Here is an 18084-nt window from a genome sequence, read left to right as displayed (position 1 = left end):
AGCTGCTGGATGAAAGACCAGATGTGAGACGGTGATATGCTGAAGAACTATTGCAACAAACCTGCCTGGCCTATGCGGTTCTCTTCTAAATTACCAATCACATCTACGATCAAGTCCTTAAAAGGACAGTGTAGGTGATGTATCTGCCTTAGCCATACCTCCAGTTGGAGCCAGGCTGAAGGTGAGTAGAGCCCTTATTCACAGTTAAACTGCTCAGAAATGGTTTAACACTGAACCGAGAAACATCGCCAGAGGACTCCAGGCACTATAACAAATTCGATTTAACAGTCCCAATGCCTACAGTGTCTCTTTAAAGCTTTAGTCTTTAGAAAATACTCAAAGACAAAGACTACTTAATCCTTTTTTTTTCTAACTCAAACTACTTGTGATTCTCACAACAGTGCAGAAGTCACAACACTTGTCAGGTTATGATAGAGATAGAGATAAAGAGATTGATGAGAAGTAGATTATCTGGTAAATATATTTATAGATATATTTACCATATTTCTTGCTCTACCATTTCAAGTTTGGGGGGGATCATCGCAGGTCAACTTTAAACCCACAGACCGCATTGTCACACTGTTGAAGTTATTATTTCGGTTACAAATACAATCTAACCTACATGTACAACTGGCACAACAAAATATTATATTTTGATAATTTTCTATCTCAGCCAGGTGGACTTCAGACCCACATAGCCACAATGCACGGATAACCATCTTGGGATACACTAAATGCATTGCATTCTGGGAACCTGCATAGTGCATGGTACACCAAAATGTACACAAATCTGTGCAGTTATAGAAAAATAAATTAGCTGAAAATTTCAGCTGACCATTATTTTGTCTGTTTCCATGTTGTTCCCTTAATAGGGTACTGTCACATCTCAGGATTTTTAATATGACGTTTACTACTTCACAAAACTTGCGGGGTGTGAAAATTAAATCACTCTTTATCCTGCAACTGGGTGCTTTCATCTTTGCTACTATCATTGTAATAACATCTGTATTTGGCAGTCAACATAGATAAAGCATACAGAGAGGTTAAGAAATATTTATTTATTTCTCATCCTCATTTGCATTGTGTGCCTTGGCAGTGCCTGTACGGAAACAGACTGGTTCATTCAAATCTTTAATTAATTTACTAGAAAATAGAGCATCACATGAGAAAAAAAAAAGAAAGCATAACACAAGTTATAGGTGATTTTCAATGTTTTATTAAATAGTGTAATTTCTAGAGAAGCGACAGTTCCCAGTTCCCAAAGGGACATCACTGTCACCCCCCCCCCCTCTCCCACCCCAAAGAAAGAAGCAAAGCAAAGTCAGAGACTAATTGAAGCTAGTCTGTTGAAAAGTGCAGCAAAAGCTTGACACTTAAAATGCCCATTAAATAACTATACAAGGTAATTTAAGAACAGACTCCCCTCGGCATTCTTGACACAGAAATATAATAGAAAATAAAATAAAAGCTGTTAAATGAAAACGTTGTCACTGTAAAAAGTATAAGAAACATTAAAAAAAATATGAATTTACCATCGTATTGGAGTGTAAGCAGTGCTGGAGGTGTGAGAGGACACGTAACCGCTAAAATGTCACAGCAATTTTGAAAATACCTGCTGAAAGATGCTACACATATGCTTTGTAACAACCTCAATAAAAACTAATAATAATAAAAAAAAAAATTAAAAATGTCTCCAATACAAAAATTTTAAACAATTTCGACTTTGAATTTTTTCAGATACCTGGCTCATTAAATCATGAAAAATTGGAAAAAAAATAATTGTTCAATTTACTCAAGAGGATATATTTATTTTCCGAAATTAAAAGTATATTTCAATGTTCCATTAGCAAATGGCATAAAACAGGTGTAAATAAAATACAGCAAAATTTTAGAGCAGTTCAAGGTTTAAAAAAAAAAAAAAAAAAAAAAAACACAAACAAAAAATCTCTATATCAACTTTTTAGCCCTTTAGTTGGATTTTTAAGTGCTCCAACAGAAGTAAATATATATATTTCTCTCTTTTTAGGGTCCAGTCCTCCTTTAACCAACTGAATAGAATTATTGCCAGGCCTTGCAGCATACACTCACACAACCATTATATATTTATTTCATTTGTAAATACTTTTACTTCTCCAAATATGCATTATAGATAATTAAAAAATATTTCCAAATAAAGAGGAAAAAAGGAAAAAAAAAATATATTTATAAACACAAGGAATCCGTACACCCTGACAATATTATTGTCACGGATTAATTTATATGTAATTAGTACAGTGATGGGTCTGCTTTGGATATGTTCAACAAATTGAAACAGTTGTAAGGTTTTTAAATGTACAATGGTCTTGCATAGATAATTAGAAAGCACCAATTTTCTACAATTAACGCAATTCATATTACATATCTGCACCTATTAAAATTATTGGTTAATCTGTAAACTCTGTAGTTTCCATGTTTTCTTTATGGTTTGGTCCATTCACAATGTTAGGAGAGAAGGATGGCATGGGCAGAATCCATGCAATTAAATGACATGAACGTGTAAGTCCAATCTTGACATGCAAGCCTGTGCGTCTTAACTGAAAAAAGAAACAAAGCATGAAAAAACAAAAGAAAAAAAAATGAAGAAAAAAAAAAAATTACAAAATGAGAAGAAAAAAAAAAAAAACCAAACAAAAACATGGCACCCAGACCAACAAAAAGTCAGTTAATTTAGCAACAGTGAGTTTCTAGTCTGCCAGTTTAATTTGTTGCTGCACCTTTAATATTGGTCATGTAATATAGGCCATTTACGGTTCCTGGTATAAAAGATAAGTCTATCAGTTCATTCAACTATATATTCTAGCATTTATTTTAAATTTTAGCAACAGGGCACAGGCCTTTGTATACATAAAACCAATTTGGAAGCTCCATAGAAGACTCCTATGCTAGTAATCGAAATAAAAATAAAAAATACTCATGGCTTCACTAATTTAAAAAAAAAAAAACAACAAATAAAAAACAACTGCAGAACTCAAAGTTGTCAAATTAATTAAATACTGCTTTTTAAACATGGTCTTAAGACAAGCAATGCATTTCCTGGATTGATCATTTTGATGCTAAGCATTTAGAATTTAAACACAAAGTAATAAAATAATGAAATAACAGAGCAATAAAGAAAATTACAGTTTCACACAAATAACTAAAAGTTAAATAGTAAATTAAAATGGAATGAACACGTTAAACTCTTTGCCAGATAGTACACTCTACTTGTACCCTACTTTGAAGCTTCCTATACTTTTAGCGTTAATTACTAAAGTGTGTACTTTTGGGAATAAAAAGCAAATTTAATATTTTCTGAAAGTTTTATGCAAAGTAGTTGAATTACAATTATTTTAACCTAACATTTTAAATTCACTTCGAATTCCCAACAATCCACACTTTAGTGCGTAATTATGTAGTGGTTTTATTTTGAAAATAGTTTAGATATGTTTTGGTAAAGGGATATTTATTTAACTTTTGTGCACAAGGCATAAGGATAACTTTGGAAAATATTGTAAAATTGCTGTCCCACCTACCCAGAGAAAATCCCCCTCAATATTAGGAGACATTGGTTTCTAAGACCCCCAAAGGATCAAAAAATATACCCATGGAAAAAAAGCCATATGCACATATGATCCAATCCACATGATGTTTGCGTTTGGGATTCTGTGCCGTAGCGAGGAATCCTAGTGGACAGGCTAGATTATGGATTTTACAGATGCTGTGAAGTTCTACTAATTTCCTGAACTAATGGACATGAATCAAAACTGTGTTTTGCCAGTCTTAATAGACAATATCAGAACTCCCTATGCCTCCTTGACAAATATTTCTTTGTTGAAGCTGCCGCTAGAATAAGGTTCGGGATGAGGGCGTAAGGTAGCAGTTAAACTGACTGTGTGCATATTTGCAGAGTTTGTAGACTATTCCACATCCTATGATGCAATTCTATATTCACAACAAGAGTAGTATCCCCATGCCCACTCCGCATGCATGAAGACAACCCATTTTGATTATATGAACATCAAAGGGGTTCTGCTCATGTTGAGAGTAGCCCCTCTGCACATTCCCCACAGAAAAAAAGGCATACACTTATGTGTATAAAAAGGGTACCAGATGTGTATAAAAAGGGTACCAAAGCAAGCAATCCTAAAATTTTTGGTTTAGCTTAAAGCTGAACATATCGCATATAACTTCCTGCCCACGATGAACATGCATCTTGTATGGATCGCAGATCAACCCTCCAGTTCATCCCATCTCTATTTAATGTTGGTAAATTGATTAATGGTAAACATTTTTTTAAATCTGCAACCTCTCAGAAAAATGCTATGAGTGTTAGTTATTAATAAAATACAGAGTTCAGAGATCATATCATTGCCCACGTTAGCAGTTTCACTGTTCAGTATACCCTCAGTGAACAGATGTTCTGCTAACCCCTCAACACTTAGTGGGTAAACAACATGTTAGATTAATTAGAGTGGGTTTCCCACTTTTGAAACCTGTGGATTAAACTATGGTTCCCACTGATGAAGCGTCTGAAATATGGCAACTGCATGATGCAGCCGGTGGCTCTGTTCTGATATAGCCATATAAAAATTGTGCAAGTTCTCTTCTGCCAATAAACATCGTGCATTAGATGAAAATCCTAAGAGAAAACAGCAAATTATAAACTTAAAGAAAACGTTTTTCTTTTGTTTTTAAATCAATTTTGTTACAATATTTCGACTTTGTTTTTAAGACATAGCAAATCATCTGATTCACAACTAGATTCTGAAAAGCCTGGGAGTTGGATTTAAATAGCTGGAGACTAAACATATCCTAAAATACATTCACGTAAACAGAAGATCCAGGTTAGTAAAACTGGTTCTGGTTTACTGGCCAGTAGAGTACAATAAACCAAATTTAAAGATATAGTATAAATCGGGCACAAGTCATGGACCAAGTTAATCAGATACTGTATTACAGACTAGCCACAACTAATGCTCGCAATTCTTAATCTGTCTGTGTAGTTAGCTTCTCAAAACAAACTTGCGAAAGTGGCAGTCGAACAGATATTGTATCCCTGAACTTAGCACAGGAAAACTTTGCTTCCATAGCTACTCAAGGACTAAAACTATTTATTAAATAAAGCTGAGAATTCTCAAAAATTTTAATTCAAATTCAATCCCAAAATTGCCAAACTGGAAACATTATCCAGCTCAGCTCCCTTGGCCTTAACTTTGAAATTCACTTTGAATTCTTGACAATTCTCACCTTAGTGAATAACCCTTTCAGTTCTGAGCAGCTCTTCACACAGAAATCCTGCTGCAGAACTCAGGGCTCCGCTTCCTTCCACATCATTGGTCCAGTGAAAGAACATAGCGGAACACAATAATCAGTACTGTGTGTTATAGAGAACATTTATCAGGAGTGCACATAGATGTGCTGACAATGTAATCTCGATGATTGCTATGTTTAGGATTGAAACCATAAACACTCCAATGCCCACGGCTGGGGTCACACATCACAGATAGGCAAGGGAACCAAGATTAATACTGCAAAGTTTTACGCTGTAAAATGCATTGATGAATTATATTTTCATTTGTGGATTCATAAAAAACTAATTTTATTATTGACATATATAAACCTTAGTAAATACACATTACCAATCTCAAAGCATTGGTAATGCCAACTGCATTTGATGAATACCATCCTATGCATCCAATAAATGCATGCAGCTACACAATCTAGGGGTGGGGTGATGTGATAGTTATTGCACACTTACTTTTTCCTGTCTTTGTCCTTCTTCAGAGGCTGCTGGGAAGTCGCCTGGAATGACTGTGATTGCAAAGTCTCCATTGCAACTTTCCGTCTGTTGAAGGCATTCATCTCTTCTTCCAATTCCTTCCTCTTGTCCTCCACCTTTTTGTTTTCATCGTGATGTATCCTTTTCAGATGGGCAAACTTCTCTTGTAACTGAAAAAAAAGATGCATTGGCACATCAAAGTCAGGACAAACAAAAATCCACACATCCATAACTTAGAGATAGGATACTTCATGTTAAAGCTTTAACTACATCTCTTATTCCGTGAAATCTTGTATAGTTATGCCAGAGTGGTCAGTTAGTCACTCTGCTCTCAAATCACATAGCTATTTTTTAGAACGCTGGGTGAGCAAAGTACCCTGGAGCTGTTAACTTGTCTCCGTTCAGAAAACAGCTTCCCTCCCAAACCAAAATGTATGCCACACGTTTTCGCTCTATACTTTATCTTGTAATACATAAACTAGACCAAAGATGGATTCGGTACCAAATGCACAGTGCTGGGCAACAGATCGCTATGAGCTACACAAGTGCTAGACACAGAGAGAGACTATCTGCGTTCCGGATGCTAAAGGAGATTCTGCTGGCAGCGCTGAACACTAACTTTGCAAAGAAGCAATTTAGTTGATGGATACACGGCTGCCATTTACCTCTCTCTCCTTCTCTTTCAGTTCAGCTTCTGTCTCCTTGACTTTGTTCACAAACATCTGTCTCATTTCTTCCTCTTTACGCTGCAAGTCACCAAGGAACTCTTTCCTTTTGGCTTCATAGGTCTCTTGAAGGCTGAAAGTAGAAAACATGAGATCTTGCTATAATGAGCCTATTTATAGATGTTCATGAGCTGTTAACATGGGTCTTTTTTAAGACCAAAAAAAACAACAAAAAACCCACTAAAGTAAAATTCATGAGAGGTCTTCTTAATAAAATAAATAAATAGTGAATGTAAGGTCTACTTGGTTTCCAATTTGCAAACAACAGTAACGGTGTTTCTTCCAGGTCCTACTAAGTTTATTTATTTTTTATATAAATATTGTGATGTTCGATACTGGTTAAAGTTTTTTTTTCAATGGCTGTGCCCTACTCCCATATGATAGCTTCCTACCCAACAGCCACAACCTTTTGTTTTAGCAGTTGTAAGGCTGGAAAAAGTGGAGAAAGCTGAATATACCAAAAATATACCTGAATGGCTGACTGTCAGGATCTGTGTCTTTGAAACCCATCTCCTCCAGCTTACACCTTCTGTACAGCTCATAATGGCGTGTGTGGGTCTGTTCTCGAAGGTCCTCCATGTTTACGCGGAGCAGCATCTCTCGCAGTTTTATAAAATCACAGTGGGATTCATTTTCAACTATAAATAAATGGGTAATGTAAGAGGACGTGAAGTCATTTAGCAAATTTTTAACATAGAATGCTATAATCCACAAGTTAGTGTGTAAAATTATATATATATATATATATATATACATACATACACACACACACACAAACTTTATTTTAATATCACCTGTCAAAAACCAACCATCTTCACCAAATTCAAACATAATTTTGAAATATTTTAAATGTCACCTTGATACAACTATGAGCGCATCTACATATATTTGGGTCTTTACATTAATGTGTAATCGTTCTGCTATTCTCAATTTAAGTTTGTCATAAACATATCTGCATAATATTTCAGGCAAACCTGTCCTCTTATATGTGACGTCTTGTGATCAGTCTCCATTTTGTATATGGTTTTAAAATAGGTTGCCACTGTATTGCAATTATGGCTTAATCGGAATAAACAGGACCAAAAGAAGAACTATGCTTTCAGGCACATACCTTGCACAACACCCCATGGATACTGTCTGGCCCTTACTAGTTTATTGCCCACTTTAACCTCTTCTGTACTGCCGACCACTGCAAATGGGAGATGTCCCTACGAAAAAAAAGATACAAAACATGTAATACTCTTTATTATCATGAAATTGATATTGCACGATGTAAAACAAGCACTGAAAGAAGCAGATTAATAATCTTGCTAGTTCGTTTTCCTGTACCCGTTTATAAACCAGATGGTAAATTAAAGGGCCACTATAAGCACAAAAACCATTAGCTTAGTTTAACTGCTCAATTCTCTGGCATTTAAGAGTTAATTCACTGTTTATGCAGCCCTTCCATCTCCCCTGCATGTGACTTATAAAGTCTCAGTTCACATTTCCTGTAAAGGGAGATCTAATGTTTAAACTTCCTTTATTGCACATTCTGTTTAATTTAGAATGTCTTATTCCCTGCTCTGTTAATAGCCTAACAGAACATGCAGGAGCCTCCTGTGTGCGATTAAAGTTCATTTAACAGAGCAGGAGACAAAAACTTCTAAAGTAAAAAAAACACATTGTACAGATTGAAAATGACTGCATAAATAAGGAATTTAACTCCTAAATGGCAGAAAATTGACCAGTGATTCTGCAGGGGCAAGATCGATTCATCAAAACCGCTTAATTTAGCTAAAGTTTTTTTGGTGCTTACAGTACCACAATATTAAAAATATCTTTAGAACTACCCTGACACAAAAGTAAAGTTTATTATACGATGCTTATAACAGGACATGGCACTCCAGCAAGTAGATTAAACATTTATGTAAATGATTTTACAGATGCAAGTTGTCACATGTTTTAGAAAGCAAGTAGATGTCAATGTTGATTGATGACTCACAGAACAACCAATGTCAATACATTTAAACTCAAAGTTGTATTTTCTTTCGAGTACTTTTGCTTTCAATTAGTCATAATACTGGATGGACCCTAATCAGAAAAGGCACAAAGAATAAAAATGCAGATTCGATACTGGAATAGATAGACACCAGTATATTCTATCTATATCTAAAATATTCAGTATTTTATCAATATTTAAAAGCAGATACCTATAAACATAGCTAGACAGACAATATATATATATATATATATATATATATAAAAAAAAAAAGCCCTCCCCCCGCCCCCCCTCCCAAAACCTGTGCATAATAGTGTGATGGACAAAACCTTTACTACCTTATTTGGCAACCAAAAAGTTAATTATATTAATATCAGGTAGTTTTTTTTCCCTTGTACCTTTAACGTCATCTGAACTAGACAGCAGGCTCCTATATTTTACAATATAACAATCTAGCTATAGAGGGCGCTAGAGTACTGCTGCAGAATCCCAGGGAATAGCAATATTTTGAAGAAAAAAAAAAAAAGGAAAGGCAGCCGGCTGCTCTCTGATTCTAAGGGACATATTTTGGTCCAGGTTGAATAGTTCACAAGTGGCCCAGAGTATGCCTGATTGATAATACTCTGCATGCATCTTACAAAACGTTTGCATCGGTCATCAGCAACTTTCCTATTCATATGCCCTTTAACACTGCATCACAACATAATCACCTGCTCACGTAATAACTAAAAGATCGGAGAATGCAGAATATATGGATCAATGGGAAAGAAAAGAAAATAGTGATGGAGACATGCATTCCAGAACATACAATCTATTCTTTTTATTTTTTTAGTATATGGAGACACGTTGGGGAGACAATGTTGGAGTGCTGTTGTGCCATAATTCCCATCTCAATCTTGCAATCAGAAAAACTAGAGAAATCTAGGTTTTCCAGAAGTATTTTGATATTATACGTACATTCATTGTAGAGTTGACATCAGCCATAGCGTCGTCATCCGTTGGAAACTGGTAGATCTGAACGCCGTTACTGACCAGCTCGCTCATGATTTTTATTTTGAACTTGTGCAGTTCACTCTTGGAAATTGTGTCAGCTTTAGCTATTATGGGAATTATATTAACCTGTAAAACAATAGAATTAATGCATTAGTGACAGGTTATTGTTTAAAGAGTCAACAACATTTCATATCACTGTAATTTTAGGTGTTGTGTTCTGAAATTAACCTACATTTAAGGGACACAAATATTATTGGGTCATGGCTACATTTTAATGTAAAATGATTTAACCAGAAAAGGAATTTATTTTTATTCATTTTGGGAGGGGGGGGGGGGGGGGATGAGGTTACACATTTCTAATGCTCTTAATTTTAAAAGTCAACATCCACCTACAACGCTAGAGCACTTTCTGCCAAAGGATTAGGTCTTTCAGTATTGTGTTATACCAGGTGTTTTGTTACAGCTTAACGAATGTGGAAGCTAAACAAACACGATATACTAACCACACGTACTGGTATCTAGTGCATGAGCTAGATTGCCATTCATTTCTGAATGAAATATGTATTTACATTTATTAGTTGAAATATTTGGAGTGTTAAACTAGGATAAAATCCTTATTTAACTGCCTGTTCCTCCGTTTGGGCCATCGCAAAGCAGCGAACCAAGGCGTAAATTCATTTCAAACTATTTGGTGCAATTCTGGGACTTCAATTCAGATAAAATTCACAGAATCGATGTTCGTTCTAATTCATTGCCTTGGAAAGGTATGGAGCAATGTGATTGGAAAGGAACAGAGCAATGTCATTGGTTGGAACAGTTTATGGTTTTTCACCACTGTAGGTAAAATTGCCTTTCCTCAACTCAACATGGATAGACTTGTGTTATTTGTACATTGTCATTAATAAATAGGTCAATACATATCCCTTTACATATTTCTATAATAATCATGTCACAAACATACACAGTGACCAATCAATGCTTCCTATATAAAGAGACAAAATGCATGATTAGCCATACTCTAGATACATAAAAAAAAAAAGAAATGGCTCAGGGCACACACTAGGAAATCATCAGGTATGTGCAATGGTTGCTATCAGACACTGGGTCAAAATAGAAAAGTGTTCTGCATCTGGGTCAAGTAAGGGAAAGAAAACAACAGCTGTGAGAAATCCAATGCTGGAAGTAAGGAATCAGATAATGGTAGTAGTCTGAGAAATGATAAATTAGGCCGACAACTGCCAAATTTACATAGCTTTCATATTTGGACTGGTACGGTCTGGCACATGACCTGTAAAACGGTTTAATCACTACCATTCATTAACGTGTGTGTTGAAAGTCTTTTTTTCTTACATGTTTTAAACTGGCTGCTAGTCTCTATATTAAAATAAAAATCATAATAAAATATTAACCATCTAGCTTCACTTGCAAAGTTAATATTTAATGTATTTTTTTGTATTTTATTTTGCTTTAAATCTTAAGTCTGCCTTTTTTATTACATCACTGCAGCAAGCTTGGCAGTCTGCCTTCTTAAAAAACATACAGGAGGTTATCAAACTGCCCGCCAGCCAGCAGTCTTAGGAATAATATTTAAAGAAGCTGGCTGCCAAAGCCCTATTGTATATACAAGTGCAATTGTTCTTTAAAATGAGACACAAAAATATTGGGTGTGTGATTGTGTCTGCATTGGTCCTTGTTCACACGGATCATTTTCCTTTACTTTGAACCTTTATTCTGTGTATTCACAATTTACATTCATACAGTGTGTACTCCCAATGGTTCAAATAGAGTAAGGAGATCACTGTCTTAGCTAAAGATACGACTTGCTGTTCTAGAACACATTTTGGTAATTTTGAGACCTAGCAATATAGTTATCTAAACAGAAAAAGACCAAGAGAAATGGATTTCTACACATTTATTTTAGTATACAGAGAGTTTTATGATGCGTCATATTGCTGACCAACCCCAATGCAACACATACACACTGTATATCAGGCAGCGCTTTGGATGGAGAAGAGAGGACACAGTTCAGCATGTACTGCACGAGTCCATATCATGGCACCCACTGGCAGGCGGACCATGAGCAGCGAGCAGAGATAGAGCAGAAGTAAAGGCTATGCTGACAAGTGCACAACTATCTTGTCCCCACAACACTACACACCAGACAAAGCATGAAGCCCATCTCCCACCCTTAATAGGGCAAGGACAGAGCGAGAGGAAAATAATAAATTACATATGTCTTTCTATGTGTGCCAGTGCGTGTCTATGAATAACATGCAGTGTGTAACTATGTATGTGTGCTATCTGTGTAGGGAGGGTCAATGCATGCTAATGTGTTTGTGCATGAGTGTATATGTATTGATATAAAGATCCGTGGTCTAGTGTATGTTTATGTATGTGTGATTGTAAAGCTAGTCAGGTGTGTGTAGCAAGGCATGTTTGATGCATGAGTGTGACCAGTTGTATGATGTGGCTGGATAATTTTACGTGCATGTGATTGGGTGATTGTAATTTCACTCCACTGCCCAAATGCACATTTGTATTTTTTTTAAATCCCTGTTAAGTAGATATAAACCAATGAAAACTTTCATGCATTAAATTATGCATATTTTTTTCATTGGGGTATATTCAAAAACAGCTTGAAAAACCTGCAGTTCTCTTGTCTGCTACGTTTACAAACCCATTACTTCAAGCCCTGCTCCGACTTTGTGCGGCTGTCCAATCACAGACTTCCCAGTGCAGCTCAATAAGAAGTCTTTGCAAGGGAGGTGCTTTGAAGCTGAACTCAAGAGGCAGGCAATTGTGCAAAGAACTAAACAAGCCAGGAAGTAACCTGTTGTCTGTGTGAAAGCCAGGGGGATGTAACCAGGTTAAGTTATATTGAAAAGTGTTCATTTCTATTGAAATCTGCACTGTTTGCAAAATTAAAAAATAGGACACACTCTTCACATAAGATGCAATATAGCTGTATATGGGATATCCCCTCCCATTGCCTTTGGCAAAATGTGGCTTTCATAGCCTTGTTACATTATGGGACAATCAACAGACCCTATTGCTGGATGTCCGTGTTGCTCAAAATATTTTTATCTATTTCTCCTTTCTATCTTTTTCCTTGCAAGATCCTGCTTGATTGTTGGGGAAACATTACCTGTTCTTTAGCAGCTATAAATTGCAACCTAAAACTATATATTTTCCTGTTCTAGGTTTGCATTATAACTGGGTTTGTTCACGAAGCCAATTTGTGATGCGTGGTGAAAATTAACAGACTGGCTTCTGATGCAAAACACCAACATATATAGCAGGGTATCATGATTGGCATGGACTACTCCTGCATGTGTTCACCGTTTGTAATTATGCTTGCCGCCAAGTGTGTTCTAGGAACCACGTTCTCCAATTATCCAAGTAACCAGCAACGTAGGAAAGAGTATATGTGCACAACACCACATACACACTCATTGCTTCAACTTTTTTTTTGCCATTGAAGAAGTTTGCATGCAACGTGTAAGGCTATACCGCAACTTAAATGTGTCTGTAGTGTTTGTCGCCTAAAGCATCATGGTTTCCACACTCTGGGAATTTTACACTAGATATGAAAAGTATAATGCAGTGTTCCTGAAGGAAGGGTGCGGTGGACAATCAATCACTAGAATTTGGAGCTGTAATTCTGATACTTGTATGTAAGTGTGCATACTTTAATACACATTTTGGATTGCTGTGAAATTACATTTTCTATTCTTTTTGCACATCGAGTTGAACCACACCAGACGAGGAAGAAGATTACAGATATGATTTATGTGAAATGTGTACTTTTGTCATTTCCTGGTGAGGGCATATATTTTTCCAGTATTTTTTTTGTCTACTTTCTATACTACACCACTAGATGTGTGTAAGTTTGGGTATACACACAGATACCACCATTTGTTAAAAAAAAAAAAAAAAATCTGTAAAATTACGACTAAATATGGTGATTTTACCAATATTTAATATCAGATGACTGCAGCAATGAAGATTTCAAAGTATTTCCTAAATATGTGAATAGCATGTGCATGTATTTTAATTTATTTTTCTGCTTCCTGGCAAGTATACAATTTTGTTCTTAAAACAGACTGGATGTATATTGCCGGTATCACAATTTTAAATCAAAAACCAAACTAAACTCCTTGTATATATTTTATGTAAACTACAGCATGGCGGTAATAATAACAATTTGGGAATTTTGTAATGCTGAAAATTGCTCCATTTTCACTGCATATTGGAAAACTTCCAAATAATTAACTATTTAGAGAAACACTGCAGACACATAAAGCACTTCAGCAGTCTGTAATATTTATGACAGTTTATATAAGTTCGGATTTTAATAGAAATTGGCACTTTTATTAAACATAGCCGAAACGCCTCCCCAGTTTTCAGACAGCTGCTTCTGCTAGTTCCACAGAATTCGGGCTAGTATAGCCTGCCTTTTACCCTTCTCAATGAGCATTACTACATCTCAATAAGAAGCACAAGAAAGCTGTGCGCACGTGTGGCTCCAACAAACAGGCTTCTCAATGAGGAAAAGAGGAAGAGCTTGCAAAGGCTGCAAACTGGTCTGCAGAAAAAAAATTATAATATATGCATGTTTTCTTGGTACTAAAACGACTAGATTGTCACATTTAAATATATATATATATATATATATATATATATATATATATATATATATACACACACACACACATATACATATATATATATACACACACACACACATATACATATATACACACACACACACACACACATTTTTAAATTGATTTTTCCTTTAAGTCTCTCACTCCCTTCCACAAGTAGCAGCACATATGCAGAAGTTGAGCATGTACTATAGAAATAGATGAAAAAGCAACAGACCAGAAACGTGCACGTTGTATGTGGCTGTTGAGTTTGCACCACAGGCACAAGCCAAGCTTCCACTTGGACAAACATGCTGTTTTGGTTGTGACTTCACTCTACAGACTGTCTTGCTCAGAAATGTATGAATTTCCACCTCGGTTGCATACCATACCTTACTATCCAGTTTCTTCATTGTAACCAGATCCAGAGATTTCAGCGAGTGACCCGTGGGTGTGATGAAGTAAAGACAGACGTGTATCCTTGTGTCATGGTAGTCAAAAAGGGAACGTCTGATTTTGAGCTCTTCTTGGAGGTAATTCTCAAACTGAGTATCAATGTAATCAACGACTGACCTGTAACTGCAAAAAGACACCATGTAAAGCTGTGGTTATCGTAGAATTGTAACCATTTTCTTCATTGCCATTTCCTAATAAACCTCTTTACGTCAGGTGATGGACTTAAATATATATATTTATCATTTTAGGTGCCTAATACAGCAGCATTTTAGGCTTTAAAAAAAAAAGAAATCCAGGTCAGTGTGTAAATGGTGTTAATTGTATACAGTGCAAGCATTAGGAGTGCCAGGTCCACCATGTTTTTCGGGACACATATCACATCTATATTGATAGGAACAATAAGTGGTATCCTGCAGCATATAGAATCCAATTGCTGCAATAAGAACTCAACAATATAGGATTTCTAAACTACGAAAAACAAAACTCAGGGCAAAAATATGAAGTACCGTCTGTCCAGAAAAACATGGCTGATCTCGCAACCATACCTACAAAGAACATTTGGACTCTAGCTGGATCTTCGATATAACCAGGTTTTGAGAGTAGGAAAGCTAATTCACCACTTTCACCAGTAATTTGCAGACCTGGTATTAATGTATTTCTACAAATAAGACATCATGGGGGAAATTTATTAAAAGCAACCAGGTGTTAATTTAACACCGTGCTAAACTTTGTGAGACATTCTACTGGTTTCCATGGGGATTCCTCTTTATTTAGCTTTTTGCCCCAGAGCAGCTTTGGTTTTCATCTTGATAAATTTCTCCCTTTACGCATACATTTAATGCCTGGAGATGTAGTAGTGACCTTTAACACACAACTCTTAATTTAATAGTGATCAGGGCTGTGAACAACAAAACACAAGTTATGAAGTTATGAAAATTGGTAACATTTTCCACTATTCTTGCTAAACATTGCTGCTCTACAGAAGGCCTGGCAAACACATTAACAGTTTCACAGACAAAACACTGCCTAAAACATTCATTGGTGTTCTATAGATTGTTTATCCTATTTGACACACACACTTTTTTTTTCCATTTTCGTGAGCAACATGAAAACACACATCTATAATCTATATAATCTGTCCACACCTTTCTTCCTGTGGCATTATTATACATATGGGAAGAGTCCGGGTAGATGAACAAGACTCCTGACAACCATAAAGGGTGTGGAAACATATGGCAAATAGCAAAGTAGCAATATTTCAAACAAACAGGACTCCCATGAGGAAATGCAGTATATACATTTTCTGAAAATTCACACTAAACAATAATAATGAAACAACAAATAGCATTTCAATTCGGTTGATGCATTAACTAATTTATAGAACAATTAAAAAAAAAAAATATTAAAATCTCTTGGGGAATTTAAGGGTTAAAGACAGAAGCGGTAGCGTGGGTTAGGCTTGTGAACACTATACAAAGCTACCTTTTATTGCAAGTCAAAAGTCATTGAATGGGAGGTTTTCTCCAGAGGCGTTTGCAAGAGCAAGTGCACCAGCAGGGCACGTGTCTTACAACAGAGCCACGTTCCGTCAGAATCGGAGATGACATGCAACGAGTAGCTCAAAAAGAACATTAGGGCTGACACAGGAACAAGAAAAAAATAAACAAAATATGCACAGGATTGGAGCGAGGTCAAAGGGAAAATGGTAACTGGCTCAAATGAAAATAGGTCACCTTTCTTATCATGTACTTCATGTATACAGTGAATGGGGCAACAATTAAAGGGTAAAACTCACTTCTTACAATTTTAATGTTTACCTATGTATTTAACAAATGTGTACTTCTTATGTGTGAAGAATAAAACTAAATGTAGGAATCCACACATGTTTATCCTACAACAAGGGGTGTCCAATTTAGCTCTCTGGCAATCATTGCTGTAAGCTCTGTCCTTCACACTTGGCAGTCAAAGTGTACAGAGGAGAGGAGAAATAAAAACAATGTTTGTATTTCCCAACCTGATTTGCAGTGTGTGCTCTAGCTGTGCCGCATGGATGTAGATTGTGAGCAAGTTTTGGAAATTTGATTAAAATTTCAAAGAAAATGCAAAAAAAGTAACAAAAGTTCTAAAAGATTTGTAATGTTTTATTCAATGGTGCAATTTACAGAAAAGGGGTAGTGTGACAGATCACCCAGGAATTGTACGTGTCTCCCAACCACCACGCACCTCTAAAAATAACTTTTCAACTTAATTGCCTCTCCCAACCCAGCACCCTTCCAAGTGGCCCAAGACACATCGTAGACCCGCAGGAAGGTCGTAGAGGCACTGTTTAGCAACCTTCAACTCCTCATTGGATGGCAGAGTTGCCGTGGTCCAGTAAAACTTTGTCATGGGTGCTCTCGGTCTCAGAGTCACCTATCCAAATGTTATTTGGAGGGGAGATAGAGGAGGTGGTGAGGGATCATACCCATGACTTGTTGGAGCTCCATGTATAAACTGAGAGCACCATCATTTTAGGTGACCAGGATTTCCAACCCAGCGCTATGGAACTCTGCTGTGGATCGGAGAATGATCACAGCACTGTCAAAACTTTACTCCCAACTAACTCAGGCCAGCCATTTCCTATCTGAGCTCCTTTCTGGTCTCAGTGGCTAATTTGGAAGACAGTTTTCCAATAACAGCATTTATTGGGGAATTTGAAACTTGAACCATGCTTTTTATGTTAAATTGTTAACCGGTGCAAAGATGTCTTGATGCCAATTCAATTATCTGGTCAGGCATGGACTCCTAGGTGCTAGGTATGTCACAAGAGATATTGAGATATTTCCCAATAAAATTAGTTCTACTTTACTCTACACCAAGTCTTGACTAGAGCTTGGGATAAACCTGCTATAGCAGCTATAACACTATACTATGCTCTCTGAGCTATAATCACAGAGGCAAAGGGAGTCCTTGGTGGCGACACTCAGGTTCCCTGTGAGTAGGCCGCCACAAGTAGTTTCCCCTTTTAATGTATTCGATGAAAGATTGTCATTGGCTCCATTCATTGAAAATGTATTCCTGCATTTCACATATTTCAAAGTAACATCGGATTTAATTGGATCAAGTAGTCACTAGCAGTGCTTTCTTTAATTTATAAGAGTGTACTTATAAAAAGGTTCACTAAGAACATTGTTAAAAATAAATTAAATAAAAAAGGGCCGAATGAAAAGCAAGGATGCCTGTAATCACAGGCAAAGAGAATAGTAAGGGATGCTATTGAAACAGGCTATTGGCACAGAAAGCCCAGCATAATCAAACAACTTTCAGTAAAGTAAGATGGGACACACAATGAAAACTGTGTACTGAGCCATAATATAAAAAAAAAATAAAAAATAAAAAATATATAGTCTTTGCTCTAGCCAAAACTTGGTATATAGGTACACACACACACACACACACACACACCCCGACCTGCTTGCTTAGTGTGCATATGCCATACAGGACAGT

General features: G+C 36.3%; 1 protein-coding gene across 2 annotated transcripts in view; it reads right to left on the bottom strand.

The window, feature by feature from the left end:
• Window positions 1–18084, bottom strand: part of SEPTIN8 (septin 8) — a 98648-nt gene that overhangs the window by 24241 nt on the left and 56323 nt on the right. The window contains exons 4-10 of one of the 2 annotated variants that reach the window (XM_063447410.1): window positions 14535–14721; window positions 9461–9622; window positions 7634–7730; window positions 6992–7160; window positions 6463–6595; window positions 5777–5967; window positions 1788–2573 (exon numbers count right to left, since the gene is read on the bottom strand). In XM_063447410.1, the coding sequence (XP_063303480.1) occupies window positions 2570–2573; window positions 5777–5967; window positions 6463–6595; window positions 6992–7160; window positions 7634–7730; window positions 9461–9622; window positions 14535–14721 (943 nt within the window). In that variant the 3' untranslated portion in view covers window positions 1788–2569. Of the gene's footprint in view, window positions 1–1787; window positions 2574–5776; window positions 5968–6462; window positions 6596–6991; window positions 7161–7633; window positions 7731–9460; window positions 9623–14534; window positions 14722–18084 lie in introns of those variants that run through there. The other variant, XM_063447409.1, reaches the window with a different exon arrangement.

Source organism: Pelobates fuscus, chromosome 3 (genome assembly GCF_036172605.1).
Source record: "Pelobates fuscus isolate aPelFus1 chromosome 3, aPelFus1.pri, whole genome shotgun sequence".
NCBI lineage: Eukaryota > Metazoa > Chordata > Amphibia > Anura > Pelobatidae > Pelobates > Pelobates fuscus.
This window is presented reverse-complemented; position numbering and strand designations above follow the sequence as displayed.